The sequence below is a fragment of the Brachycentrus maculatus genome, unplaced genomic scaffold, assembly GCF_059751285.1.
Source record: "Brachycentrus maculatus isolate JH-2025_06_01 unplaced genomic scaffold, ASM5975128v1 h1tg000388l, whole genome shotgun sequence".
Taxonomy (NCBI): Eukaryota; Metazoa; Arthropoda; class Insecta; order Trichoptera; family Brachycentridae; genus Brachycentrus; species Brachycentrus maculatus.
This window is the reverse complement of record NW_028281137.1, coordinates 724,802-752,793: the sequence shown is the minus strand read 5'-3', so window position 1 is coordinate 752,793 and position 27,992 is coordinate 724,802. Positions and strand designations below refer to the sequence as shown.

Here is a 27,992-nt window from a genome sequence, read left to right as displayed (position 1 = left end):
TATTGACATAGTGTTATCTTAATTGCTACTTTCATGAAGGCAAGGTGATCACTCCTGCGCTTCAGGGACCAGTCCAAGGTAATTTGAAATAAATATTATAGTGTAAAATCACTAATATTTATTTTCAACCCCCCCCCCCCCCCGGGAATCAAACCCGGGACCTCCAGCTCGGTAGCTAAACACGCTAACCATTACACCACGGAGGCAGGTGATTTTTACACCTACTTAAAACAAAATCTATATTGATGGCGTCATGATATTAAGTTATTAGGACTTTCTCTTTGTCTTTAAAATATTTAGTATAGTTGTCTCCAACCCCGTGAACTTGCCATTATCTGCTAGTTGATCTTCCTCTTCTACTAGCTGTGACCCCTCCAATGGCCAACTTTTCAAGACAGGCGCCATGGCGAAGTTGGGTAGACGCTCGACTGTGAAACTGAAGCCCCTGGTTCGATTTATGCCAATTGCAAAATGAATTCAAGAAAGATTTATCTTCAATTCGTCTGGGTGTTTGTGATATATTTTTCATTTTTACCTTCCCTACCCTTACTGTCCTACCTGCAGACAAGCCTCTTTAGCAGGTTTTGCAGGATTATCCTTTTTAAAAAAGGTTATAATTTATTCTGACGATGTGTCTGAAAAACTGAAGGCCTTGTATCAGATAGAGGAAAGTCTCTCATCTACATTTTGCTCTTTCAAAATGGAAATATTTGGAATTTTCGCAGTCCATAGAATCTTGGAGCATACGTTTCCGATACCACATCTTGAAGGCATTTATTCTCGGGCTTTTATAGTCCACGATTGTATGGCAACATTTCCAAAAATAATTTATATCCGTACCTACCAGTGCAATATATCATGAATTATCTTTGGTGTATTTGCATTTGAATGGATAGGTTCAAGTTTTACATCATTTTATATATAACCTTTATTTTATGTATTGTTTTGAAAATGTAAGTTTACGTGTAATTGGAACTCATTATTGTTTTGAAAGTGATAATTTATTTATTAACCTTTAGCATAAGTGACCTGAGGAAACGGGTTGGAAATAAAAGAACATGGTTTTGTGGAATATATATATATATAATATCCATTTTGACATCCTCGAGGAATAATGGTAGCATCATCTCCAGTACGGCAGAGTTAACATTATGTACATACATGTCAATCCTTATCAAAAGTAATTACAAAACATCTTTAGTTTACATCCAATTCAATATCAGTCAGATGAATGATTGCCAATAACGAGTTGATATTGTACGATGGTGAGAAGTTTGGCACTACGAGTGTTAGTTGCTAACAGAGTAGAGAGAGGAATACTAGTATTGTGCTCCACGCGCCAACTGGCAACACCCTTCGCCGCTTCAGCGCAGGTCTGCACCGACAGCCCACAATATGGAAACACGCTTCATTTATCTTAAATAATACCAACAGTATCTGCACAACAATTATATAAAAGCAAAAGCATAAAGGCACAATTGTTTCTAACCGCCGCGACAGTTAAACCGACAGCCTTCGAGCACATCAATTCTTATTGCCAGCCGAAATAACAAATACTTTTACCATTTTTACATATAAATATATATAAACAAAATCTGAGTATACATATTTAGAAAGGCGTGCATTTCATTAAACAGTGTCAGCCGCAAAACCGAGGATAGAGTTTACTAGGCCAGTCGGAGTTTCCGCTGCGATAATCATTATGCTGGCAACTTACGGACTGTATTATGCGAGAGGAAATGCGACCCAAACCGAGACCGTCGTAGCTCATCTTTCACTTTTAACAAGCGGCTATTCGTTATTTTATAAAATATATCATTAAGAAAGTATATTTCCTTAGAGACATTTGATTTATGTATATGTATATGTACCCCTATATCTAGTTTTAAACTTATTTTATTTACATTGACAAAAAATATGTTTCCTTATAGCTTTCCCCACGCAGACATAATCGTACGGAACTCCCGCGGGTGCCGCTCACAACGCGCCGTGTCAACACGCCACGGTTACTCCGATATGTGGACTTATGGAATAATATCTTTAACAATAATTAGGGAGAGATTTGCGTTTGACAAAATGATTTCTTCCCCAAGGAATCGGGTGCAATACTTTACATGATAATGTTAACGAGTGTACCCGCTTCGGAGCGGGGCGGAGGGACAGCGCGCGAGGGCAAGCGCTAGCGGCGCGGGCCCCACGCGGCTACCGGGGCCGCGGCGCCCGGCGGCGGCCCGAAGGAGGGGAAGTCCGTAGTGGAGTTGGTGTCCGGCGTGGGGCGGTCCCACGGTGCGGCTGGCACCACGAACCCGGCCGCGTCCGCCTTCCCTGCGGCGCCGGCCGTGGCCCCCTCGCTCTCGGCCTCCTGAGCCGCGCCCGGCTTGCGGTAGCTGCTCCTCATCTCCACCTCCATCACGTCCTGCATCTGGAAGGGGAAAGAAGAGGTGAGCGGGCGGAGTGCGCGCGCGTTGCGGATCAGTCGCGCGACGCGTGTCGTGTACTCACGTATTCCTCCTGCAGGTTCTCCAGAGTGATGCGTGCCTCCTCCACGTCCTCGGCGCGCGCCCCGATGATGGTGATGAGGTCGGTGTCGCCGGTCTTGCGGGGGAAGCGGATGTCCACCTTGTGTTCGTCCATGATTCGGCGGATGTTACGGCCGCGGGAGCCGATGAGTCGCGAGTGCACTCGAGAATCTATCCTGATCTCCTCCTTGATCATGTTATTCTGTAACGAGAGAGCGCACAATAACGTTATCCATAGGAAACCTCGATATATCGACAAACAAATAAATAAAGCCTCTGTAATAGCTCACCAGATCGCCGACAATCTTGAGAATATCGTCTCGTGCGGCGAGGGCGTCCTTCTCCATGCCCTGGATGGTGATGATGCCCTCCTCGGGATCTCCCTTCTTTGGAAGGTTGATCTGGACGTCGTGAGCGTTGCGGATCTTGTTAATGACGGAACCCCCTTTCCCTATGACTATGGGATGGTACTCCGGATCCACTTCCATCTTCAGCTCGTAGGCCTTGAGTTTCTTCTCTTCCAGAGCGATCTTGGCTTGCTCCACGTTGGCGGGCGCACCCGTGACCTGGAATAGGGCATTGCGTAGAGTGTTGAGCCTGTGTGGTCCTACTGTGGACTGATAGATATGCGCATACCTTGAGGATGTCGGACTTGAGGTCGGGCGGCGGCACCACGACGTGCACTTCGTACCTCTCCTGGAATTCGCGCACGTCGCGCCCTCGCGCTCCCATGAACAGACGATGCATGTCGTGTGGCATCTCCACTTCCACGGTGATCGGAACCTAACCAAATATACAACTTATGGCTTATGTGCGTTTCATACAGTTTGTACACATTATAATACACTTTGATAATCTTATCTGTAGAGTCGGCGGGTATGCTACTATCACTATTAGTGATACAAAAATGATTTTGACTATGCAAAAATTGATATAAATGTATACATATAAGGGTAATAAATATTTCGAGACAGGTCTGTTAACGAGTTCCATTTTCAACTGGAGTCCGCTAAGAATAAGGGAAGCCAAATTGAGAACACAAAAATGTATGTGGGGATCTGTTTCTTTTTCTCTTTTCAGCAACACATCTTTCTGGGAGGTGCCACTGTTGCATTTTTGTTACAAAATTGATTTTGACCATCCAAACAAAGTGTACAATATTGTGTCGGGAAAGGCTCTGTGGTAAAATCTATCAAATTACAGAAAAATATTATGTCAAATTCTACTAATTTTTTGTCTTCAATATTTTGACAATTTCTATGGATTTTACTCGTTCCTTTGATGACAAACTAATTAGTAGACAGTTAAAAAAAGGGTTAAATGTCAGTTTTGTACATTTTTGCATACACAACAAAAGTTTGCATACACAACAAAACGGCAATAAAGGAGTTTATCAGGGTATACACAAGTTTTACTTTGTATGTTTGAAGTTGGATTTTAAGTCAATAGTCCCGTTTGTTACCGATGCTAGAAAAGATTAGCGGTTGTAAGGCGGAGTTTACCTGGTCGAGCAGCGCTTGCTTGGCAGCGACACAGTTCTCTTGGCGCCCAAAGATGCGGATGATGTCGCAGGCGGGCGGGGCCCCGTCCAGCGGAGCTTCCTCCTGGGCGGCGGGCGGGGGCTCTTCGCGCTCCGGCTCCCCGTTGAAGGTGCCGCCGTTGACTTGAGGCTGCATGCGCTCGGGGAACTTGATCTGCACCTCGTGCTCGCGCGAGATGGCCTGCACCTTGAGCCCCTTGGCACCCATCACCTTGCGGTGGTATACTTGAGGGATCACGCACTCCACTGTTACCTGCGCCTCCAGGTCGGCCACAATCTCGGCGATGCGCTGGACGGCGAGCGCGATGCACTCCTTGGCGCCCTTGAGCACCACGCGGTCCGAAGCCACGCCGTGGCGCGGGAAGGAGATCTGCACCCCGCCGCAGTCCTCCGTGATGCGCGCCAGCACCTCGCCCCGCTTGGCCACGAAGTGCCGGTGGTGGCGCGCCGGCACCTCCGTCTCGCCCTCCACGATGTTGTCGATGTCGCGGATGCTCGCCTCCAGCCGCACGCGCACCTCCTCCACCGCTTCCTGCCGCCCTGGAAACCATCGTCATCATCAAGCCAACTGATATTATATATTCTCCCAACGTAAGAAATGTACCGTACTGAATACATACCTATGATGGTAATGACCTCCTTGTCCGCATCGTTCTCCCGGGGGAAGATGATGCGCGCCCCGGTCTGTTCTCGGAGCTTGCGGATGTTGGAGCCGTTCTTGCCGATCAGGAACTTGTGGTGTTGAGGGTTGGCGCGCACTTCCCACGAGAAGGAAGAAAGCTGTCGCTCGTTGGCCAGCTCCAGCAGCTGCTTCTTGGCTTTCTCCACATCCTCGGCGGGGCCGCGTATCGTCACCTTGTCGCTCTTGCTGTCGGCCTGCGGGAACTTGATCTGCACGCCGCCGCACTCCTCCATGATGGAGTGGACCAGCTTTCCTCGGGTGCCGATTAGAGAGTTGTAGAATTTGGGCGGTATGGTGATCTCTTCCGTGGCCATGTTGGGGAGTTCGTCGTTGATCTTGAGGATCATCTTGATGGCCTCCTCTACGTTTTCCTTCTTGCCGGTGACGGTGATGGATTCGCTAGTGTCCCCCTCGGCCGGCAGATCGATCTTGGTCTGAGTCTCTTCCCGAATCTTGCGGATATTAGCGCCTCCTTTGCCGATAACAAATTTGTGGAGTTGCTTGAAGATGGGAACTTCTTGAACGTAGGAAGACGCTGTCAAGTCTTTGACGACCTTCAGCAGGTACTTGTGGCACTGATCTACTTCCTCTTGGGGACCTTTTAATTTGACGATATCGCATTTCTCCATCGGGTTGGGAACAAATATTTGCACCTGGTTATTGAAACGCTCTTTAATTTCTTTAATATTGTCTCCTTTGGTTCCTATTAAACTCCTGAAGTACTTGTGATCAATGATGACGTCTCTTTCCTTTTCATTTTCCAATTTGCTAATCTTTTCCTTGAGTTCCTTTTCCACGGCTGCGACCCCTTCGCGGGGCCCTTCTATCCGGATTTTTTCCCCGATGTTAATGGCCACCTGGTGCTCGTCTTTCAGTCGGTTGACTGCAAACAGTAAACCGATATGAGTATGCGTACATGCGGAAACAAGTCAAAAGAAGAACAAATTTATAGTACTTACTGTTGGCTCCGGCTTTTCCAACAATGAACTTGGCAAGTTTCTGGTCCAGATGGAACTCCACGTAGGACAGGCTTTCTTGAAGGTTCCTGACTACCTCGTTGAGTTCCGCTTGAGCCTTCTCTACTTCCTCCGGCGGTCCTTCGATCTTAATTTTATCATCTCCTTCTGGGAATTCCAAGTGCACCTATAAACACAATTCGCATTTCATTATCAAAATATTCCATTTAGCCTACATTTAGTATGTAGCGTATCTAAGTTATACATACTTTTGGGTAATCCTGGGTGATCTTCTTTATTTTGGCGCCTTTCTTGCCGATGATGTACTTATAGATCCAGGCGGGAGCGAGCACGTTGGAGGTGCAGCGGGAGTTGGCCTTCTCGTACACCTTGGAGAGCGCGAGGCCGAGCTTGTCGTGCGGGCCGCGCAGGTTGATGGTGCCCGTGGCCGAGTCGGGCGGCGGCATCTCGATGGAGACCCCCGTCTCCTTGAGGATCTCCTGGATGGTGGAGCCGCGGTGCCCGATCACGTACTTGTGTTGGGACTTGGGCACCTCCACACTCACCACCGTGCAGCGCTTTTCCTGAACAGACACCCTCGGAGTTACTTTCTCATATTGCGTCGTGCTCCCTCGAGTCCTCACTCGACGATTAAATTATAATTACCATTTCCTTGTAGATGGCTTCCACCTTGGCCTTGGCGGCGAGGACGCCCTCCTTCTCGCCGGCGATGACGATCTCGTCCTTCATGACGGATGCGGGCGGCACGTTGATGCGTGCGCCCGTCTCCGTGGCCATGGCCGTCAGATTCTCGCTGTTGGCTCCCAGGATGAACGGGTGGTAGATCTTAGGGATGCTGATGCGCTCAAACGCCTTGCGGGACTGACAAACCAAATTTAAAATTAATAAAAAAACTTCTCGTACAATGAGTCGGGCTTATTAGATCGAACCTAGAAACTCGAAGTCAGGGTCCACGCCGAGTGACTCGAGTAACTCTTGTACATAATAATTTTTCAACCTGTTCGTCAGAAGTGACCCGGATCTCGTGCTCCGCAACCTCGATCCCCTCCTTGGTGCCCGTAATGGTGATCACGTCGCTGCTGGAGTCGATGCTGGGCACATTGATCTTGGTAGCTGTGGTCCTCTCCAGCTCCTTGAGGCGGAGGCCTTGCTTCCCCAGGATCCAGCGGTGGTGTTCCTTGGGGATGTTAATCTGCTTGCTGGCCTACCGATACAGACAATCAGTCAGCGAGTTGCGCGCATATAGCCATAACCAATTAATACACTTTGGAAGGGTACACTCACCTTCGAGTGACAATGCAAATTGGCATACCATGTGTAAAATACAGTGTATTCGTGTCCACATTTTGACTCCGTAAGGCAAAGTTGAGAATACAAATCTCATTTTTATGGTTCAAGATAGTCCTCCATCTTTCCATATCTTGTGAACCACGGACGTATACATATCATTTTATATAATAAAGCTTTAAAACATAACGGCGATTGTATATTCAATTTTAAAAACACAATATTATTAATGCAGTGTCACCAATATACATATACCCATAATTAACAATTATCACAGATTCATAATGAAGTATGTCATGGAATGTACTTAATTATTAGGTTGCCATTTTATCACCGCTATTTTTCAACTCTTGGCTTTGTTTACTTGTCCTTTTGTATTATTACAAACTTATAATACTGTTGGTATACCATTAAGAATATTGATAAAACTTTGTTATTTATCACAGCCTCAGTTATACAGAGGTTAAATGATCCATAATTTCTAAAGGTTCATTATCCACACGTTATAAGGCATAGAAGGTGACCAGTCCTACGTAACAATCTGGTCCATAGCAACACATTCAAGTGATAAAACATTTAACCAAAGGAGAAATCAAGTTTGAGACCTCATGTACGACATTACCGCGTGTCTAACTACACCTTGGAGGTTGAAAAATGGATAGTTCCATATTCAATAAATATTTTTCCATTTAATTTAATAAGTGTTTATAATCCGTAGTATAGTGATTAGCGTGTCATCAGGGTACCATGTCTTAAACTAAATGAAAATCATTATTAAGATAATAGGTTTTAGGAATGCCAATCATTGATAATGATCAGCTGAAGTTTGACAATAACGATCAGCTGAAGTTTGACAATATTTCCAAGATTGCTTTGATTTAAATGTGTATTCATAAAACCTGATTTTGCACATTTGACTATAACAGACACCCTCCAAAGCCACAATTCAAATTCAAATTGAAAAGTAGTTTATTTAGGTAAAAGTAAGTCTCATTATTACATTTTTTTTTAAAACCCTTATCCGCACCCCAATGGTGCATAGGGCACTGCATCATATAAACACAGTGTTATCTTGATCGTTTACACATGAAGGAAAGGTGATCAGCCCTCCGCTTCAGGTACCAGTCCAGGGTAATATTGAATAAATATTACAGTGAAAAAATCACTTATATTTATTTAACCCCCCCTGGGAATCGAACCCGGGACCTCCAGAACGGTAGCCGAGCGTGCTGACCATTACACTACAGAGGCGGACAAAGACAAATTATTACATAGAATTTGAAAAAATTCCAAGAATTTGAAAAAATTCCAAGAGTTGTTATCCTTATACATTACATAAAGTTCTCATTTGAGACCTTCCTGAAAAATGAACATTTACTTACAAATATATTAGATATTTTACTTGTGTTCAATGCTAGATATATTTATTTTCTACAATTTGTATTTGAGAGAGTTAAATGTACCATTTGATATGGCACCCTGGACCGTCCAGACGTCATCTGAACAGTTACACTTTGTCTTTAGGTAAATTAGAAATGAGGCAGCGCTGCATTATTACGCTGCTCTGATGAAGTCCCCGAGGCACCATGGCACCATGGCACCATGGCACCATGGCACCAACCAGGGGAATTGATAAGAAAAAGACAATCGATTGTTCGGGGATCGTTATTATCTTCAAAATAACAATGGCGATTATTTTGTTAAATAATTCATTGAAATAATAAAATAATAAATTAAAAAGGAAATTTGTTAGAGTTGCAACATAATTGAGCCATCTGTTTCACATTTTGGCAAAAGTTAACAAAGGTAAAGTAAATCTGGGACTGAAATTGACCATGTGGGAATGTGCCTATTATAAGAGTGTCATTACGATACGGTGCTGCATGCCGTGATGACAGTTGATTGGATACAGCAGTTGTTCCACATCACCACTGATTATATAAAATGAACAAATATTAGTTGTAAACGACACAAAGTGTAATTTGCTTTGTGACTGATATTACCACCAAATGTTCCACGCGGCTGATTTACCTCAAACATCTGTTTATACAAAAATACTAAAAATCGCAAGCCAACATTGTTCCATCACTCATACATCAATATTCAACTGAATAAATATATATATTTTGAAGAATGTCTTAAATTATTATATTTGCTCAGTCATATTATATTAAGAGCTAAAAAAATATGTATGTTGATAGTTTACAGAAAAACCTTAATTTTGATAAATTCTACAGGTTTTACCGGTTATTAAGTAAGCATTTTTGTTGTTGTTTTAATTGGTTTCCAATATTGATACAATTAACACATGTCTCAACAAATGACAAATCCCATACTAAGTATCAAATAGATGAGGGAAGTTACCTGAGTCTGGAAACTGGCAAGGATACGTCGCCGCGCTTCGAGCACATCGGACTTCTTGCCGGTGACCACGAAGGTGAGGCTCTGGTCGCGGCTGCTGGAGATCTCGATGTAGGCGGAGGTCTCGCGCATGATGTTCTGGCACGCGCGCACCGACTCGCCCTCGCCGAACTTGTCCGAGTGCTCCTGCTTGCGCTCCGCAAACGGCACCATAAACACCTGAATACAAAACCACATTAACACACTAACCCTCCTAAGTTGTAAGGAATAAACCGCAAAGCTTCCGCGAGAACCCTCTGGTCCGCAGGCGGGACTGGGAGAATAGGATGCATTACCTGCGTGACACTAGAGGAGCCGACGCGCATGTTGTCATTGTTGGCCTTGACAGGCGGCGGGATTGTGGGGGACATGGGCAGTGCGGGGAACAGGTCGTCGTAGGTGTAGGTGGCGGGCGGGGGCGCCGACAGCTCCTCCTCCGCGCCGCCCTCGTCCATAGTCCCCGCCATCCCCACTTCGCCCATCAACAGCGCGTCTTCCAGCGGTGGCTGGTTCATCTTTCCTTTCCGGAGATTGTCCTTGTTCGCGCCAAGTCGTTACAGTACCACTGACAAAACAAATCAACAAGATAAAAAAAATCCCCAAACACCTGTTTTCAAAAACAGCATTAAATATCTTAGGAGTCATAATGTAAAATGGCGTTCTTACAGATGGTAAGAGTGTATAAAAATGTTGCCATTCCTCAAGCAATGAGGTTTCACAGTTGCCTGGGCAACTTTTCTTCTACCCTTTGTCCACACCTAAAGGTGCATAAGGCACTGCATCACATTGATGCAGTGTTATCCTAATTAATTACAAGAAGCAATTTTTTTACTTTCCTGTGATTTCTACTATATAATCATTTTATGTTAAAATAAAAATTACAGTTATGTAGGAAAGGAAACAGAGAAGTAGTAGTAGGTAGGAAATGGAGAATAGCGAGTACGGTTAGAGTGCTATTTGTATGCCATGTGTTAAGCGTGAGTTTTTAAGAATTAATTTCTTGGACTCGCGATGCCAGTGTAGCTTAATTTACTGTCTGTTAAGGATAGATAAAACTGATTAAACAGTTAAATATTTGTAAATTTGCTTTACGATTGCATGACTTAGTATCATGGTAAACATGATACCAAGTCATTTCAGGGCATATCCAATTTATGTCAAAAAACTTACACCTTATTACACATCACCATTTGAGTAGTCATAAGGATTTTATGGCATACATAATAAAAGTAGTAGTCGTCTTTCAAATTCATTTTTGAAGCATCAGTTACTGAAAACTTTAAGAGTGTATCCCTTATTTTCTTTGACCCATATTTGGATCTAGGTGGTGCATAAGACACCGCATCATTAATTATAAGAATGTAAGGTTCCGTGCTCCGGATTGTTGGAATATTTTAAAGGGAATACAGCGACAGAAGTAAAGGGGTTGAGGGTGAAGGACAATACTGCCATTTTTTAAAGAAAGTGAGAAAGAACGAGAAGCAGCAAACGGTAACTACCAGTAATGGCTGGGGCACTCGGGTTGTATACCCATACTGAAACTAGCTTGTATAACTATAATACATTTTTTCTGGTATAACCTAATTTTTTCTTTAAAGTGTAATTTTTTTCAAAAAGGTGTTACTGAAATCATTCTGGTACACACGCAACTGTTCAATATCACAAAAATAAAACAATTTTTTGGCTATGTTATAGTTGGAAAGGTTGTCAAGGATTCTAAATAATAATAATAAATAAAAAAACTACAAACTTATATTTAAAGAGAAAAGTCTTTTTATCTCCCCCTACAATTTAAAAAAAAATATCTCATTGGATAAATCATTATTTTTTGCTATATTATTTTGCAGTAGTATTTATCAAATAAAAAATATTGTCCGCATTACAAAAGTGGCGACAAAAGACTTCTTTATTTTTCATATTATTTATAACTCTTAATATGTTTGGGAAAAATCTCCACAAGTTAGACTTTTGAAATTTAGTCAAGAAGGGCTCGATATAACAAATGTATAGAATATACAGTGTACGTTGTCATTTAAAAAGTAAATCTAAGTTCTGCGATAACTAACTGGAAAATAAGACACCCGAAATAAATGCGGGAATGGACATTCATTTTAATGACTAACCATCAAAGTTATTGAAGTTTTTTTGTGCAATTAAGGCAACATAAAGTTATAAGTATCATCTTGATCTCGACATTGACTTAAGAATTATATGCACACGTGTTTTTGTTTAAGAATTTGATAAGCAACCCTCTAAAAAAATAACACACTTATAAATATTCGACTGTCGTGCAAAAAAATATGGTAACGTTTTAAATTACGAAATAGAAAGAAATGATCGGTTTAGACTTTGGCGTGAATTGACATTAGTTGTCCGCGTGTACATTCTCAAATTCATTATCAATTTTCACGGATACGGAGTCCGATAAAAATGTTATAAATAATTAAACCAAAACATATGGTAAACCATACGGCGGAATATGAATGACTCTAGTCCTGATATTACCGAAATTTATTTAAATTACTAAAGCATAGCGTTTATCCAAAATAATTCGGTGAAGTAAGTTCGCCTTTCAGTTTATACGCTCTAGCCTACGTGTCACCTATTCCAGCAGACTGATTTGACGTGGAGTCCATTCACCCACATTAGAATATAAAAACACTTACTGTACTGTAATTCAGAAGATCAGGCCGATGTCGTTAGACGTGTTAGCTCCAGTTTTACGTTATATATGAATATGTTCAAAATTAAATGTTTATAATTTCATGAAATCTCGAAGAACAGCGAAAAACACGCCACACGACATGCGATACCCAAGACAAATGGCTTAGATAACGCAAAAGGAAGATGATAATGTCAAACCTGCATTACCATAGAAGTATTTACCATAAACACAGGCAGGAAATTATATTGCTTTCTTACGTAGGTACTTAAATAAAACGAATCATGAGAACCTAGCTGGGTAATATAATCAATTGGTAGCTATTTTACGCCATCTTTGATTATTCAGATAATCTTTGGCAAAAATTGACGTCCGATCGGCGGTGGATGGAAGCATTTTGTAAATTGTTTTTATCATAATGGATACTATTCCACGGACGCACGAAGGTAAATACTTGTAACGCATATTTTGATTAAATATTGAAACAATCCTGTAAAATTTCTTTATGTTCCTTGCCTTTTCCATCAGTGCGTGCCATTTTGGTTATATTCGTTTCTCAACGAACGGTTTATATGTTATTTATTTTGATGTTGTAAAATTGAGATTTGTAATCGGTCATTTTTTTGCAGATATCGAGGCGCAAATAAAAGAAATACAATCGAAGAAGAAAGATATTGAGAATGTAAATCCCGACCAAGGAGTCGGTTTGGGGGAGAGTGGGTACTTCGACAGTGATATTTATGACGGTTCTACCGGGGGAAAGTCTCGTTACGAAGGGTATGTGACGTCCATCGCAGCGAGCGACGAGATTGAAGATGAAGAATACGACACAGTTCCTTTCAACCAAAATAAAAGGGCGGGTTACACTGCTCCGGCGGCGCTCTTGAACGATGTTGCGCAGGTATGTCGCTATCTTATCGAATCGCACCGTATTGCGCCGTTTTATTTTCTTTATCGATAATTTGTATTTTCCTTTCTAGAGTGAAAAAGATTATGATCCATTTGCGGATCGGAGACGTCCCACCATCGCGGACCGGGAAGATGAATATCGTCAGAAGAGGAGACGGATGATCATCTCGCCGGAGCGTTCCGACCCCTTCGCGCAAGGTTGGCTAATTATCATAAATTAATCGTGTTCAACATATGTTACCGGTTTTCTTTTGTCAAAAACCACTTTTTAAAACACTATTTGAAAGTTACCGCTTCAGTACTGAAATAAACTTAAATTTGTATGTATTCCTTTTCTTGTGGGAATAATGTTTGAATTCTGTTATAAAATGTGGTTTCTCACTGTATTCAGTTAAAATATTTTGTCAGTTGGGGTTACTGAATGTGGATTGATGAATGATTGTGCGTAAGATGCATTTGGGAATAATAGACATATGTGCAAAGTTCTAAATGCACACTTCTAGCATTTAATTTACAACAAGTATATCCTGGACTTACAAATACTTGATACTATAGTGGTTGATGTATGTTGAGAGTTGCTCCCTTTACACGTACAAGCTTTTATGCGAGATGAGAATTGTCACGCCGTCGTATAGGAAAAGCGTGCGGAAGGCGGTGGACTGCGCACGCCGCTTACTCTTTGTGCACTCACTCGCGCCTCGAGACACGCTCGCGACGATCCGTCGGTAAGCGCGTAGGTGTAAAGGGACGAGGGATGTGACGGAGAGCGATGAAGGAAGGTGTTAGCAAAGTCAGGTGTAACTGTATGTCACAAGTATATTTGACCTTTACTAATGTAAACAATTTTTTTCCTCCCTGAGAGGTTCCACAGGGTCCCGCTACAGTAGTACCGGTATGGTAGTACCGGTACGGTAGTACAGTAGTACTGGTACGGTAATGCACCGAGGAAGTCGTCGGAATGTTTTATTATTTATCAATAGTCAATTTAAACAAAACGAGTATTTTGTTATCAGTCATCAGACAATATTCCCGCGTGAAAGATTGAATGAAACGAACAGAAAATTATTAATTGCCCCAGCTTTTTTCTAGGTTCTTCTCTCGCCACGTGTATTTAGAAGCACAAATACTCGAGAAGTGCGGAGTGGAGCCGGACACAATGTACGTATCCTCCTAAGGCCGGCTGGCGGGAGCGCTCGGGCGCCGGCCGCGCGCCGCCGCCCCCGCGGCCCCGTCAGCCAACTCTCCATTCTCCTAGCGACTCGGGCCTTGTTTACTTTACTCTACTCTCTCTCTCTCCCTCGCAGCTCTCGGGGAGATCTGTTACTGTAAATATTTACCACTTTTTGACTTCATTCATGTAAACGACTAGTTTTGAAAACTACCAATATTCTAAACTAGTAACGATTACATTGATTTTAAAGAGTGGTCTTATACGAGTTATTTATTTTTATATTTAAATTATAATGTTGTTCTACGAAGTTTATGCCTAATCAATCAAAATTGAATATGGTCAGTGTGTTATAAATAAATTATATCAAATAATAATTTGCGTTATTATATTGATCCTTGAAAAGTAACAGTTAGAATTTTAGTTATTTTAAAACTTAGCGCGGTTTTCATTAAGATCACGATGAAATGAATTTTGAAAATAACATAAGATTGGTTATTTTGGGTTCTCCCCCCGTGAGCTGCGAGGCGACGTGGTGTAATAATATAGTGAAAGTAGTCGGTGCGTATAATGTCTCATGCGACGGGCTGTGTTGCAGGTGGCAAGACCCCCGATGTGGGCTCCCGCACCTACACCGAGATCATGAAGGAGCAGTTCCTCAAGGGAGAGGAGACAGAGGTCAGTCACTCCACACTTACCGTGCATTACAGTTTATATGCTCTAAAAATACACATTTTGCTCAAAAATCCATTTCTATAATAAAGTACTTTAAAACCCTTACTGTAACTTATATGTTATTATTATAGTACACTACTTAAATTCACACAATTTAAATTCATTTCGTTAGAATTTATTTTTTAAAAAAAACATGATTTTCAACCCCTGCCTTGTTGTGTATGTATCATAGAATTTTCACGCCTCCCACCAGTCTGATGATGTCAGTAACGACAAAACACAGTCACTTCTCAATAAAAAAAAATGTGGAAAAAACTATATACAGTCGAACTCGGTTATAACGAGGATGAAGGGACTGACTGAATTTGCTCGTTATAACTATTACTCGTTATATCCGAGAATAGGTATTTTTAAAAAAACATACCTATCACATGAAGTATGTTATCTGGAGTGGTCACATAACACTATGTCGCAATTAAAACAAAATTCATACAATTCACCCATTACACACATGTCATATTTTTCTGTCAATCCAGTTTTCCTATAAAAATTGGAAAATCCTGTGCTGCTTGAGTGCAAAACTGTTGTAGCAGTTTCATCAAAATTCGTACGATCACAGTTCCTATTTTTCCTACGAGTCCGTGATGTTCTTTTTAAATGCAGATAAAAATATATTGACACTTGAGAATGATGAAAACTTTTTATACACTTCAACATTTTTAACGCCATGTTCCATTTCACAAATAATTTCCGCCTTTTCACGAATTGAGAGACACTTTTTATTATTAGTAGTATGTTGATAATTCAGGGATTTGTTTTTAACTGACCTGCTCTAGAATTGATCTGACATTTCCCACCTCGCCTCGTAATGTTTATTATGCAATGTGCATAGTAACCATAGAACATACAAAATATGGAAACTATCGTAAAAATCCCACGTTCAAAAACTATAAAATAAGTCATTTATTGTAATAATGTAGGTCCTTACAGACATAAAGCTTGCAATTTGCAACATGCAATTTAAACCCATATGCGTGAAACCTTTTTTTTTTACTGTCGGTGACAACATTAATTTAGTAGTTAGAGTCATAAACGTAATGGATTTTATTGCTTAAGGTCGAAAATGTTTTAAAACATTCAAATTTTGTAAATATTTGAAATCTCTTTTTGCTCGCTATAGCCAAGAAGTTGCCCGTTATAACCGTGAATAAATGTATGGAGAAAATCCGAAACCAAAATGTCAACAAATGTTTCCTCGTTATATCCGAGATCTCGCTATAACCGAGTTCGACTGTAGTTGTTATTTTATTTTAAAAAAATGCAGTTCCACCATGAAATGTCAGTACAAAAATTAAAACTGATTTGGATTTGAGTCATTGTAACCAAAATGGTCCGACAGTTATTAAAATTGGCAAATCTCATATAAATTGAAGTAATAATTAATAAATCCACGCATTAAAAGTTTTATGACAGAAAATAATGTATTTCAAATTAAGAAAATTTCATTTCCGAATAATACTCAAAGCAGGATTAAGTTAACTAGATTTTAGTACCTGTAAATCTGCATGGTTGAAAATTATCAATATATGTACACATTTAATATCTTAGTAGCGACACAACATGATCATTACTCAGATCAGTGTTGAAGTGTTAAATCGACAATTTTCAAGATGCGCAAAATAATAATTTTGGTATTCCTTTACAGCTGAGGAAGAAGATAGTGGAGAAGGCCAAGGATGGGACTCTGCGCACGGTGTCGTCCAGCAACGGGGAGGCCAAGAGCGCGGCCGGGGCGGGCGGCACCGCGGGACGCAAGCGCGGGCGCTGGGATCAGACCGTGGAGGAGCACTTCGTGCCCGCCAAGAAAGGGACTGTAGCCCCCACCACACCCACCTCCTGGGAACAAGCAGATGTAAATATTTCTTCATTATCTCGCAGATGAGTGGCGCCAGGCACCCCGGGAGGTCCTTCTGAACGAAAGCAGGATTTAGAAAAATCCCTGTTTAGTCGGTCCAAGTTCTGACAAACCATCCTCTTGTGAGATTACCCTCGACTGTCCCTGTTACTATCAGCTTCTCGAAACATAATCAATAGATTTCAAGAAGAGCATTTGAAGTTGTAACATTTACGTACAAGTATGATAATGTTTAATATTGAATACATAATTAAAAATAATCTTGCTCAATTAGAAGTAATTCTTTCCTTATGCCAATATTCCACAAAAAGTATAACGCCAACATAAAACTAGGGGTTACCTACTTGTCTGATTTATTCTCAATTATTGTCCCGTGCGTCATAAGTACTTCTCAGTGTCATTTTTAGAATGCATTCCGGCATCCACCACTAGAGGGCTTACATCCAAACTCAATTTGAAAAACAGTATTTATTAACGAATTGAGAATATGGTTAGAAGAAGTCGTTTATGAGTCGAGTCCTTCATATTGCTAATCTCGTGTGTTTTGTACGCAGAGGACTCCCGCAGACCACCGGTGGGACGAGACCCCCGGGGGCGGCACGGGGCGCGGCGGGGAGACACCCGGGGCCACGCCGGGGCAGAGCACCCGCCAGTGGGACGCCACTCCTGGCCACGCCACGCCGGGCCGCGAGACGCCTGCGCAGCCGGCCAGCAGGAGGAACCGATGGGATGAGACACCCAAGACGGAAAGAGGTGAGGCCACATCGGACTTATGCGCATTCCTCGAAGATAGCTCTACATTATCTTTTACAGAACTGAAGTACGAAGAAAAAATATTTCACTAATTTCCGCAACATTTTTTTATGATGATAAATAAAAACAATTTACACACGTGTATTCCAGAAACTCCGGGACACAACAGCGGATGGGCCGAGACGCCTCGCACGGACCGCGGTGGTGACCTGATCCAGGAGACGCCCACGCCCGGCGCTTCCAAGCGGCGCTCTCGGTGGGACGAGACGCCCTCGGCCGCTACGCCCTCCGCCACGCCCTCGCAGGCCACTCCGTCACACACCACGCCCTCCCACACCCCGCAGCATGCCACGCCCTCGCACACGCCCTCGCATGCCACGCCCACGCCGCACCACACGCCCATCTTCACTCCTGGAGGGGTCAGTATTAACAATATCCCTAACAGCTAACTGTTATCTGTTAGTATTAAACTATTTTTACACTGGCAATATTTAATAAATTATACCTCGAAGTCTTGAAGATGAACAAAGCTAATTCTGCGGCTAATGTCTCATTACGAGCACAAAAAGTACAATAGAATATGATATTGATTATGTATAGGGTGATTTATTTTGCATGTGCACCATTAACTAAATCATGAAAAAAAAGACAGAAATATCCAACTTTTTTGCCAACTTAATTATTGATAAAGGTTTTGTCATTCAGAGAAAAAAACATTCTTCAGTCTTTTAAATTGTTTTGTTTCCACCTCAGTCGACTCCTGTTGGTCTGAAAGCCATGGGGCTGGCCACTCCGACTCCTGGGCACTTGGCTGCCATGACCCCGGAGCAGCTGCAAGCTTACCGCTGGGAGAAGGAAATTGACGAGAGAAACCGCCCGTACACAGATGATGAACTGGAGACCATGTTTCCCCCGGGCTACAAGGTGCTGCCGCCCCCCGCAGGTAAACCATCTTTAGTAAGACCTCTTTATTTGTTATTCAAGATCCAGAATGCGTGTTTTTTTTTCATGCCTTAAATCAACCCGTAAGCTGCGCATCGCATCTATTGTCGTTTTTTATAGAAGTACCGATGACAGCGCATCGCATGCATAGTCATTTTTCAACTTTACGTACTTATATCAACACCTATGGATAATTTTTTGCATTTAAATTTGGTTTGAGGCATGGATGAATTAGTTCTCTTTGATTTAGTGTCATAAAATATAAAAATAAATTTAATATAATAATTATTATTATATTTATTAACTGTTAGGAACTAGAAGGATATTGTAATTAGAATTGGCAAGCTTTTTCTATCTATAATAATTGATTTACTTTAGCCAAACTCGAGTGAAAACGACCAGTCCAACTAACAACGATAAAATTCCTTATGTTATGTCCACTTTTATTAAATCATCAGGCTATATCCCGATCCGCACGCCCGCACGCAAGCTGACGGCCACGCCCACGCCGGGCGCCAACACTCCGTTGGGCTTTTTTCTGCAGCAAGAAGAGGCGGGGGCCGCGGCGCGCCTACTAGACTCGCAGCCGCGTCACCCCAACCTGCCCTTCATGAAGCCCGAAGACGCGCAGTACTTCGACAAGCTGCTCACCGACGTGGATGAGGATTCTCTGCCACCCGAAGAGCAGAAGGAGAGAAAGATCATGAAGCTGCTGCTCAAAATTAAGGTAAACTTTCAAATATATCTGTATAGATTTCTAGTTTCAATAATTGAAAATAAAACATCCGTTAAATTACAGCGTTGCCAGATGTAACAAATATGAAAATCTGGATAAGCAACATCAATTTTTTTTTCAAATTGCGCAACAGTTTGTATTTAGAAAATGAGTTTTTCTTTTTCTTTTAATTCATTAATTTGGGTTTCTTTAACCTTTCCGGTCCGGAGTAAAATAAAAACAATCCGTGGGTTCCGAAGGGGGTACTGGCAATACCCCAAGTAAAATGCTATAGAGTTTTTTTACAAATTCGACTAATGTCAAAATGTTTATCATGCTATTGTTATTCTATTTTTTCCATTATAATTTGAATTTTCTGCAATAAACATAATAATTTTCAAAAAAACATAGTTGTGAAGAAGTTCTCTGCGGAAATGACATTCAATTCCGCCCGAAGTTCAAACATCACTGGACACTAGTAGCGCTTCGGCCAGAAACGATGCGAGCGAGATGGGGTGAGGAGAGAGAGAGAGAGAAGCATACTACTCAGCGGGTTTCTAATTTGTCGTTATATTATGGTGAAAAAAAACAAAGAATGGTGAAAAAAAATCAGATAGCGAGAAACAATACAAAAATGACATTACGTTGTATGAACAGTTTGGACAGTGAATCTTGGGTTTGGGAATATCTGTCCATCTGTAGCCTGGAATTGAACAAATTTTCTTCTTCATTTCTACTGTTGTCTTCCATATCTACGGGCTCGACGCTGTTAGAGTCAGATTCATCAAGTTCTTGGATTATATAGTTATCTGAGTCGGCGTCGGAAGCATAATCTTTATTTTCTAACCCTAAATGGAATTCATCATCACTTAAAGATACATCAGTGTCCGTATCGCTCAGAAAGTGCTCAATCATATCATCTTTCAATTATTTTCCACTCATTGTTAGGGTAAAGTAAATATTAAAATTATGGCAATTTAATTACAGTGTAAAAAGGTAGATATTTATAAAATAAATATAAAAATGCAATTGCACCAAGAAATATCAGTAGATAGTTTAAATTAATTATAATTCTTATTAGAAACGAGAAAAAACACTCTGTATTTGCCAAATAACGCTTGCTTATCGGGAACACGATGCACACGCGTGCAAATTTGACGATGTACCGCCGATAGCTAAACTGTGGAGATAGATACAGCGCTAGTAAAGAAATTGATACCCCCTTCGGAACGGGACAGTTAATTATTAATATGAAAAAGGTAAAATATTGTATCTCCATTACAGAATGGCACCCCTCCAATGTGCAAGGCGGCTCTGAGGCAGATAACAGACAAGGCTCGCGAGTTTGGGGCCGGGCCGCTCTTCAACCAGATCCTGCCGCTGCTCATGAGTCCCACGCTGGAGGACCAGGAGAGGCATCTCCTCGTCAAGGTCATCGACAGGATCCTGTACAAACTGGACGATTTGGTTCGCCCCTACGTTCACAAGGTAACTCCACAACTGAATCTAACCAGTTGCTAATACGACACATCTCCGGTGCATCACACATCAAAATCGAATACAGCGCAAGTTAAGATTTTGCGTTTTTCCTTATTATAATTATTGCTTACTCCTTTGCGCAGATCCTCGTGGTGATAGAACCGCTGCTGATTGACGAGGATTACCACGCCCGAGTGGAGGGCCGAGAGATCATCAGTAACCTGGCCAAAGCGGCCGGACTGGCCACCATGATCTCCACCATGAGGCCCGACATTGACAACATAGACGAGTACGTCAGGAACACCACCGCCCGAGCCTTCGCCGTCGTGGCTTCCGCTCTCGGTAAGCTGCTTTCCATCACCAGATATTACGGATTAAATATAAGTAAAGATATCCCCGGTTAAAACTGAATATTACGTTGTTGTGATGTTTATGATCGTTTCTCATTGTTTACAAACGTCAAGAAAGGGGAAAAGTGAGACCTTCCAAATTGAAGTAGATAATACTTATATATTTCATCGGGCTTGTAATCCTAGTTGGACTTGAATTTTATTTAAAAAGATTTCAGCGATCTATAGGATTTTATATCTTACAGGTATCCCTTCTCTGCTGCCTTTCCTGAAGGCTGTATGTCGCTCCAAAAAGTCGTGGCAAGCTCGTCACACGGGCATCAAGATCGTCCAGCAGATTGCCATCCTTATGGGCTGCGCGATCCTGCCGCATCTCAAGAGCTTGGTAGAAATCATCGAACACGGTAAGTAACGACCGCTTTACAACTACTCAAATCAGAGTGAGAAGTGTGCAGTTAGCAATGTAACCCCTTGCCTGTCCAGGTTTGGTGGACGAGCAGCAGAAGGTGCGCACCATCACGGCCCTGGCGAGCGCGGCGCTGGCCGAGGCGGCCACGCCGTACGGCATCGAGTCCTTCGACTCGGTGCTGAAGCCGCTGTGGAAGGGGATCCGTACGCATCGCGGTAAAGGCCTCGCCGCCTTCCTCAAGGCCATCGGCAATCTCATCCCGCTGATGGACGCCGAGTACGCCAACTACTACACGCGCGAGGTCATGCTCATCCTCATCCGCGAGTTCCAGTCGCCCGACGAGGAGATGAAGAAGATCGTACTCAAGGTGACTATCGTTGGACCGGCTCCTTCTCAAAACTAGCCCCCTCCGTACTAACTCCTCGCAATGATTATTTTTCTTCTAGATTGTTAAGCAATGTTGCGCCACGGATGGAGTGGAATCTCAGTACATCATGGACGAGATCTTGCCTCATTTCTTCAAGCACTTCTGGAACCATCGAATGGCGCTCGACCGCAGGAACTACAGACAACTCGTCGATACCACTGTCGAGATTGCAAACAAGGCGAGTCTAGGAATTACATACTAATATGTATAAAAGTAATTACATTTTCCTTTGTAAAGTTTGTGAGTATTACTCCTTTGGCTAACTATTGCGCTGCGGTTGCAGGTGGGAGCCAGCGAAATCATCAACCGCGTGGTCGATGACTTGAAAGACGAGAATGAACAGTACCGTAAGATGGTAATGGAGTCTATAGAAAAGATTATGGGAAACTTGGGAGCCGCAGACATAGACAGCAGACTGGAAGAACAACTTATTGACGGAATTCTTTACGCTTTCCAAGAACAGACAACTGAGGTAAGTCAACTAAGGCTTTTAGTCCGCTAATATTAAATAGCCACTCTTATATTAATAATAGTTTTGGTTAATTTATGCAATGCCACTTTCATTAAATACTACCTTCAAAACAATAAGATCAAGCTGAAATATAAATAATCAAATGTAACTCTCGCTTTTTATTACCATTCCAGAGGAATCAGTCATAGCTGATTCCTCTGGAATGGAGCTGTATTATGCATTGATTTATCATAGCAGACTGAGCTTATATTCTCGCTGCAGCACTCGGATGCTGTATGATTTTCCGAATGTTTTATCTCTTTTAGGATGTAGTGATGTTGAGTGGATTCGGCACTATAGTGAACCAACTGGGGAAGCGTGTGAAACCATACCTGCCTCAGATTTGCGGTACCATTCTGTGGAGACTCAACAATAAATCTGCCAAAGTACGACAACAAGCCGCCGACCTCATTGCAAGAATAGCTCTCGTTATGAAAACATGCCAAGAGGTCAGTGACTACATACTGCCATAAAAAAATCTTTTAAATTAATATTACATATTTCATTTCTTCTGAAATTACTAAATAAATACTTGATTTCTTCTATTTATTATAATATTTGCTTTTTATAAGAAATGCTTTTATTAAATTGCATCGTGCTTATATATTCATATGTTTTGTTTTATTATTACAGGAAAAATTAATGGGACATTTAGGTGTTGTATTATACGAATATCTGGGAGAAGAATACCCAGAAGTGCTAGGATCAATATTAGGAGCCCTGAAGGCAATTGTCAATGTCATCGGTATGACTAAAATGACACCACCGATCAAAGACCTTCTACCCAGATTGACACCCATATTGAAAAACAGGTAACAATCATCAATTTTATGACCCTGCAATAGTTTTTATTTATTAAATTATTAAATCAAAACATGATTTATGATTTTATTGAAAAAATAGAAGCACAAAAAAAAATTAAGCATCCAATAAAATTGTATTTTTAAATTGTTTAGTAATTTTTTTTTTAAGCGCATTTAGGACATTTTTAGTACATACAAACTAATTCTTTTTATCTAGCTTTTTCCACCATAGCATACAAATGCTATGGTGGAAAAAGTTTTATTATAATATCTTGGTGATCATGGCCCTTTGTCGACATGTCTGTTGGGGTATTTAGGAAATTACAAGTTTATTCACAATCGTTAGTGATGGGAACAAACACTTTAAAACATAATACATATTTTGAGTGAGCTCAGACTTTGATATCCGCATAAAATGGAACGACTGTCAAAGGAAAAGAAAAGAAAAATAAATAGTATGAAGCACTAACTTTGTGATTTTCCATTTCATAGTAAAAATATAACTTTATTTACATTGACATTATAATTAAGTTATAATAAAATATTTATAGTGATTTTAAAAGCAAGTTATATTTTTATTGTAAAAATAGATAAATTGAGTAGAATCATAAGTTGTGTCTCGATATATATAAATATTATCTGGAATGCTTGAATACTGAAGTTGTGTCGTTTGGCAGACATGAAAAGGTGCAAGAAAACTGCATAGACCTGGTGGGGCGCATCGCTGACCGGGGTCCCGAGTACGTGTCGGCGCGCGAGTGGATGCGCATCTGCTTCGAGCTGCTGGAACTGCTGAAGGCCCACAAGAAGGCCATCCGGCGCGCCACCGTTAACACCTTCGGCTACATCGCCAAGGCCATCGGCCCGCATGACGTACTCGCCACGCTGCTCAACAACCTCAAGGTGCAGGAGAGGCAGAACAGGTACTAAATCATTTCATATCACTGCACGCGCACAAACTACTGCGGAATCGGTGCAAACTTAATTTGGTACTCTACTTTTTTTCAAGATATTGAATATAATTTATATTTGTAGCACTAACTTTGTGATTTTCTATTTAATAATTAAAATGTAACATTGTTTTAAAATCACTATAAATTATAGTGATTTTAAAACATAGTTACATTTTGATTACAAAGATAATGAATTTGATTGCATTGATAAACAACGATTGCCAGAATGTAACTAAAATGGAAGGATGTTAACAATGCATATTTCAATTATACAAGCGTAATGTGTTATAGAATATAAATGCTGATAATTGAGTATAAAATGTAGTAATAATATTGGTTGGTTCGAAGATATTACTTTTTAGCCTGCCAATGTACTTTTTTTTTTCGCACATGAAGTTAAAATAAAAAATAAAATAAAATCAAAATATATGATATATAATATTCGTATCATAGCAATATTTTACTAACTTTTTTTATTCTTCCGTTTGATGAAATACACAACTTCTGTTTACCTGCAAATGATTTTTTTCATTTACCCGAAAACTTGGAGATGTAAATCTGAAGTAGAAGTAGTATGACTTAAATCGAATATTAACAATGGAAAGGGCCTTAGAATACACCTAATATTATCATTTAGTGAGAATGTATTGGTAGATACGATGCCATATATAAACATTGATGTCGGTTCCAGAGTGTGCTCCACCGTGGCCATCGCCATCGTGGCGGAGACGTGCTCTCCCTTCACGGTGCTGCCGGCGCTCATGACGGAGTACCGCGTGCCCGAGCTCAACGTGCAGAACGGCGTGCTCAAGTCCCTCTCCTTCCTCTTCGAGTACATCGGGGAGATGGGCAAGGACTACATCTACGCAGTCAGCCCGCTACTGGAGGACGCCCTCATGGACAGGTAACTCCACCCTTCTGTCGGCTACAACAACTGCCAATCAACGCGCTTAATTTGCCAAGTGTGGCTTCACTGCTGCGTGCCCGATGCCATGAAATGCTCTACCATCAGCAAATAGAAATTAAATTTTGAAAATTGGATTATCTTAAGAAAAAAACTATAAATGCATTTGTTCACCAAATAATTTCAATTATATTTCGCAATTAAACGACCTCAATCCTTTAATTTTTTTCTCAACATATGTACCAAATAAAAGACGCAATAATTTTTTTTATAAAGATAAAACAAATAATGATATTTAAAAAATGCCTGTAAATCTAAAAGACAGTCAAGAAAGGCGGTATCTCACTGATATACGTAACATGTAAAAACACCTTAAAAGGCGTTTGTGCACTACACGGAATTTTATCGTCCAGCTCTTCAGTTAGCATAATAAAACGGATGATAGGCTTCTGCTTTTGGCTGTCTTTCTTCGGATCAGTGCTCTTGATCGTTGCATGATCACGGTGCGCAAAATTTAATCACACTAATCTACTACAACAGTAGCTTTTATTTTATAAAAAAATGGATTGCCGGACGGTAAAATTCCGTGTAGTGCACAAGCGCTCAAAGGGTGCCTGAAGGGTGTTTATGTACCTGAAGCCTACACAACATGGTTTGGAATAAATTTTTTTATCATGAGTACGCAATACAGGTTAGTGTTATCCGGCAGATACTCTGCACGCCTATTACGTACTTTCAATGAGGTAGGGTGGTTAATTAAATCAACTTAAGGAAATGGTACTCCATAAATTATTATAGAAGGCATTTTTGTTTTACTTTCATTTTGTCATGTTGAATTTGTTTAGCTGTCACCAATGGTAGCTCGTTGATATACGCAGCCAGCATTGAGTAATGTTTTGTCCACAGGGATCTGGTGCATCGTCAGACCGCCTGCGCCGCCATCAAGCACATGGCCCTCGGAGTGTTTGGCTTCGGGTGCGAAGACGCCCTCATCCACCTGCTGAACCACGTGTGGCCCAACATATTCGAAACCTCGCCCCATCTGGTGCAAGCCTTCATGGACGCCATCGAGGGGCTTAGAGTGGCACTCGGCCCTATCAAGATATTACAGTACACATTACAGGTACTATTTTCATGTACTTTATTTTACCTATATGTTTCCCGGATATAATCAGAAAACTTCTTTCCCGGCAGTCTCCAAGTGGAATGTATATATAGTTGTCAAGTCAATTACAGTTCTTCTTCTCCATCTTATTCCTCATTGCTGAGGGTTGTGACCCTTGCAGAAGCAATGACTCTTCTCCAGTTTTATCCCTTGACTGCGCTGCACGTAGCGCTCCAACCACTGAGGTGCCTGCTGCTGCCTTAATTTGATCGGTCCATCGTGTGGGGATCTTCCTCTCCCTCTCTTTCCCTCCAGGCTACCGATCACAACTAGTCGTTCCAGGCTATCCTCGTTGCCATGCGCAATTTATCCAAAGAACTGGAGAATCTGTCGGGTACAGATATTGGCCAGAGTCAAGCCATCCGAGTGTAGCTCCTGGCAAATGGACTCATTGGTGCGTCTAGCTGTCCATGGAATTCGGAGCATGCGCCTCCAACACCACATTTCGAAGGCATCAATTTTTCTCCTTTCTGCTGCTTTACAGTTCAACCAATCTAAAAAGCGTCTGGTGTGTATGAGATAAAGGCACACCAGTGAAGCCTGATACAATAATAATAGAAGTTATATGAATAACTAAATTAAAAAAAAACTGTCCGCCTCCCAGTGTAGTGTTTGGCTACCATACTGGAGGTCCCTGGTTCAATTTCTATAAAGGTCAAAGTAAATCATAGTGCCTTCACTCGTAATATTTATTTTAAGTCCATCCTGGAACTACTTTACCACTCATTTAGTGCTGGAACTCATTGGAACATTTTGTGTGTTAATTGGGGTTTTACTGTATTTTGTCTGCGATCTTCTTTCTTCAATATAAGCAGATGCTTAGATAAACAGCTTTGAAAATGGTCAACAGTAGTTAAATAGACGACTAAACTTGAAAAATCATTCCAGTTTGAAATTTAATTTAATAATAAAAATTAATTTAATTTGATACATCTCTTTCAGAGGCATAATAACCGATTAGGATTTTTTCACCAAAGTCCTAGTATGTCTTTTTATTAATAACTATAAATATTTTTTTTGACAGGGATTGTTCCACCCGGCTCGAAAGGTGCGAGATGTGTATTGGAAAATCTACAACACGCTATACATCGGTGGACAGGACGCTCTGGTGGCCGGATATCCGCGCATACACAACGACACCAACAATCACTACGCCAGATACCAACTCGACTACATGATGTAATACAAGCCGATCCAACTCGTAGCGCTGTGAACAATATACATACTAAGCAAATGTGTATTAGGCAATCCCATTTGAACAATCGTGTAAACTAATCGATTTATCTGAATTATGCTTTATTTTCAAATTCCCTTTTGTATTAATTATAATCATTTATTGGAGTCATAATTTAACTTTCATTGCTTTGAAGTACAATTTCAATAAAGTATAATATACTGGTTTAATATTATTATGATAATATGATTCTACTTCCCAATTAGTAAAGGAATGGAAATGCGGACATTTATCAATCATCATTTTATATATATATGTATGTATATTTATTTAAGATTTTCCGTGAATTTTAATAAATATTCAAAATGTATTTGTGACTTTTATTCTAATATCACTTTGTGGACCATCCCATACTGCCCATTATTGAACATCCATCTATCCAGCTATCTATCTCCTTGAAATTTGTATTTATGCCAGTATCTGACTAACAGGGGTAGGCAGAGAAAATAGAATGCCACACCACTCTGTCTTTGCAAACATTCTTCGCCTCTTCCACGTTTATGCATCTCTTCATACATACCCGCTGATTGTTTCGACTCCTAACCTGACCGCTTTCAAGTATTTGGCATTCCTGATCATGCCAAGTTTTTCTCGGTCTTCATCTGCTCCTTTT

General features: G+C 41.2%; 2 protein-coding genes across 3 annotated transcripts; one reads left to right on the top strand and one right to left on the bottom strand.

Annotated features, from left to right (window-relative positions):
• Positions 1-1,062: 1,062 nt before the first annotated feature.
• Dp1 (satellite-binding protein 1 Dp1) lies at positions 1,063-12,228 on the bottom strand. Its single transcript, XM_088270669.1, has 13 exons — positions 12,072-12,228; positions 9,702-9,970; positions 9,370-9,585; positions 6,716-6,922; positions 6,364-6,579; positions 5,967-6,281; positions 5,701-5,884; positions 4,680-5,624; positions 4,022-4,599; positions 3,156-3,302; positions 2,810-3,085; positions 2,503-2,721; positions 1,063-2,422 (listed from the first exon to the last, which is right to left on the bottom strand). Exons 2-13 carry the CDS (start codon positions 9,918-9,920, stop codon positions 2,180-2,182), a joined length of 3,765 nt encoding a protein of 1,254 aa, XP_088126795.1. The 5' UTR covers positions 9,921-9,970; positions 12,072-12,228; the 3' UTR covers positions 1,063-2,179.
• A 162-nt stretch (positions 12,229-12,390) lies between these two features.
• On the top strand, positions 12,391-27,689 carry Sf3b1 (splicing factor 3b subunit 1). 2 transcript variants are annotated; one of them, XM_088270667.1, is made up of 21 exons: positions 12,391-12,513; positions 12,697-12,968; positions 13,048-13,174; positions 14,743-14,822; positions 16,525-16,731; positions 17,289-17,487; positions 17,638-17,906; positions 18,241-18,430; positions 18,888-19,156; positions 20,429-20,632; positions 20,767-20,965; positions 21,219-21,377; positions 21,457-21,749; positions 21,829-21,987; positions 22,093-22,281; positions 22,587-22,769; positions 22,954-23,132; positions 23,801-24,046; positions 24,768-24,980; positions 25,887-26,103; positions 27,170-27,689. In XM_088270667.1, the coding sequence occupies exons 1-21, from the start codon at positions 12,486-12,488 to the stop codon at positions 27,326-27,328; spliced, it is 4,041 nt and encodes a 1,346-aa protein (XP_088126793.1). In that variant the 5' UTR covers positions 12,391-12,485; the 3' UTR covers positions 27,329-27,689. The 2 variants fall into 2 exon arrangements, with proteins under 2 accessions (XP_088126793.1, XP_088126794.1); XM_088270668.1 differs by lacking the exons at positions 12,391-12,513; positions 12,697-12,968 and adding an exon at positions 14,066-14,134 and having other exon boundaries at positions 13,117-13,174.
• Positions 27,690-27,992: the final 303 nt, after the last annotated feature.